The sequence below is a fragment of the Mirounga leonina genome, unplaced genomic scaffold, assembly GCF_011800145.1.
Source record: "Mirounga leonina isolate KUSES-001 unplaced genomic scaffold, KU_Mleo_1.0 Mir_127, whole genome shotgun sequence".
Classification (NCBI taxonomy): Eukaryota; Metazoa; Chordata; class Mammalia; order Carnivora; family Phocidae; genus Mirounga; species Mirounga leonina.
Genome location: NW_023270316.1, coordinates 23,970,004 through 23,972,873, shown reverse-complemented (window position 1 = coordinate 23,972,873; position 2,870 = coordinate 23,970,004). Strand labels below are relative to the sequence as shown.

General features: G+C 34.1%; 1 protein-coding gene across 1 annotated transcript; it reads right to left on the bottom strand.

Moving 5' to 3' along the window:
- Positions 1-608: 608 nt before the first annotated feature.
- Positions 609-779, bottom strand: LOC118009133 (40S ribosomal protein S29-like). Its single transcript, XM_035002941.1, has one exon. It carries the CDS (start codon positions 777-779, stop codon positions 609-611), a length of 171 nt encoding a protein of 56 aa, XP_034858832.1.
- Between the last annotated feature and the right edge of the window lie 2,091 nt (positions 780-2,870).

Sequence of the window (2,870 nt, the reverse complement as noted above, 5' to 3'; positions counted from 1 at the left end):
TGCAAACTGAAATTCTCTCCAAAATTCTTTTTGGGTTGGTCCTAAGACCCTTAGCTGGGGAGGGTTGCATAAGCCTTATGAGTTCATCATTCTCATATAGTGGATTTCTTTATGGGTTTCATTGAGCTTAACCCCATCAGAAAGGCACACACTATAGGCAATCTTTAACAAGACTCCAGGGGCAAGGAGGAGCAGTTCTTCTCTGTTCTTGTTCCTATTTCTTTTCTATGGCAAACATCTTAAGCTTGAAGTCTTTCAAATCTTAGTCTTTGATTCTTTAAAATGAGAGACTTGAACATGAAGTCTTTCATTGTCCCTGACTTAAGTGTAAAAATCTAATTTGAAACACAAAGCTAATTTTCTGTTGTCTCTACATTCATTTGATCCTCCCTTTACCTCATATTTTTGAAATCAATGAATGTTGCTGAACTAATTGCAGGAAGATGGAGGGGGAGAATAGATGTTTGGTTTATAGGTCCAAGTTTTATTTATTTATTTCATAATTGAAGTGTTTTAATTTTATGTACAATGAATTAGCATTAAGGTAGGTATATGGGATATCTGCAGTTGAGGTAGGTATCTCGGATGACACATTCAAGGAAGTTCACTTAATCCACCTTAATGAAGCCTGTATCTTTCCCATACTGACAGAAACACTGGTGGCACATATTGAGGCACATTTTTCTGGACCAGACTGTGCCGTTTGAACAGACATGGCAACCATGAGAACCCTGGCCAGATTTCCTCAGATGGCTCCAGTAGAGCTGCTGGTGACCCATCTTGCTCTTTCAGATGTAGTGAGGCAAAAGGTGGTCCGAATTTTATTATAGCATATTTCTACTTGCACAAATTTTCTTATTTTTTCAACTTAGCATAACACATATGCAGACAGTTTTGTATATTTTAAGTGTATATATAAAAATCCAAGTGAGTAAGTGGAACATAACCAGTATATCAAAAGCTGCCTGCATACCCAAAGTTAACCACTCTTATGATTTCTAACAGATTAATCCAGAGTGGTTTTGCTTATGTTTGAAATTTATATAAATTAATTGTATTGTATGTAGTCCTTCAGATTTTGCTTCTATTGCTCAGCACTACTTTTATAAGACTCATGCATGTTTCCGACTATAGCTCTACCAATGCCATTTTAATTTCTGTATGTTATTTCATTGAGTAAACATATTCCAATTAATTGGAACTTATGGATTTATTCCAATTTTCCAGTTTAGAACTTTGACAAATAATATTGCTACTGATATTGTTGTATGCATCTTTTGGTACACATGCGCATACAATTGTTTTCAAGGGGTGCCTGGGTGGCTCAGTCTGTTAAGCAGCTGCCTTCAGCTCAGGTCATGATCCCAGGGTCCTGAGATCAAGCCCTATGTCAGGCTCCCTGCTCAGCAAGGAGCCTGCTTCTCCCTCTCCCACTGCCTGTTGCTCCCCCTTCTGGTGCTCTCTCTTTCTCTCTCTCAAATAAATAAATAAAATCTTTAAAAAAATTGTTTTCAAGATCATTAGATGATTCCAAAAATTTTTCCAAAGGAGGTATACAAATTGAAATGTGTGAGCACTACATCCTTGCCAACGTTTGGTATTGTTAGATGTTTGGTTTGGTTTTACTTTGTCTTAGAGCCATTATTAGAAAGAAACTTCTTCAAACTGATACAAGGCAACTATGAAAAACCTACAGCTAACATTATATTTAATGGTAAAGGACTGGCAATTTTCCACCTAAAAGCAGGGAATAGGCAAGGAGGTCCATCTACTATTTCTCTTCAACTTTTTACTGGAAATTTTAGCCAGCATAAGAGAAATAAATGAAATAAAAGGCATTATGATCCACTGGGAAGAAAGAACTATTTTATCTGCAGACAAGATAATTTCCTATATGAAAAATGCTACAGAATTTATCAAAAAGAAAAGCTACTATAACTAATGAGTTTAACATGTTTGTATGACACAAGGTTAATCTATAAAAATGCCTACATATCCACCTTCATTCTTCAAGAAGATTTTTATGGAGTATATAATTCTAATCAATACATTTTTCAGCTGCATTCTGAAACAGTGGGGAGGATCCAAATGACCAATGCTTTATCACTGACACTATTTAGAAACCCCAGTGTGTGATAATCATAAAAAGCAAAGTTGTTTCTACTCAGTTTTATTATGTTTTTAAATTAAATACAAACAGTGAACCCACTTGTTGCCTATGCTTGGGACAAAATATCCTCTCCAGTTGCACTTGGTTTTCCATTATTACGAGGATATCATTCAATTACTTCCAGCTTCCAATCTTTTTGCTTAAAAGTCAACTGTTATTCTTAATTATAAAGTATGATTTTTACTTCTTTGAAGATAAAATAAATTCTTTCCCCCATCTTACTGGTTGCTTTATAGATCTTTCTTTATATTTGTTTTTAATATGTGTGAATTACATTTTATATTTTCATTTTTCTCAGGTTTTGTGAGGGTTTGAAAATGTGCGATTGATGTAATTCATGACTTTTCTTAGGTGTTCTCTTATTTTTTTTTCCTTTATTCTGACCTGCCTTCAATTTACCAATTTTTCTTCACTTATTTAATCTGGTGTTAAATCTACACTTTGAGTTTTTAATTTTGACAACTGTATTTTTCAATTGTAGAATTTGTATTTTTTTTTCAGATCTGCCATGCAGTATTTATCATTTCCTGTCCACCTTGAAATATTCAGTCTAGTCTTTTATCTCCTCCAACACTTTAATCTTATTTAAAAATATAAACCTGGAAATTTCTATATATAGTCCTTTTGTTTTTTACTTTCTGTATATCTTCTTGTTCCCATGCATGTATACACACAAACATGCATGCATACACACATATCA

What these genes read in the sequence shown, in the direction of transcription:
- LOC118009133 (XM_035002941.1), bottom strand. Translation starts at nt 779, where the DNA reads ATGGGTCACCAGCAGCTCTACTGGAGCCATCTGAGGAAATCTGGCCAG.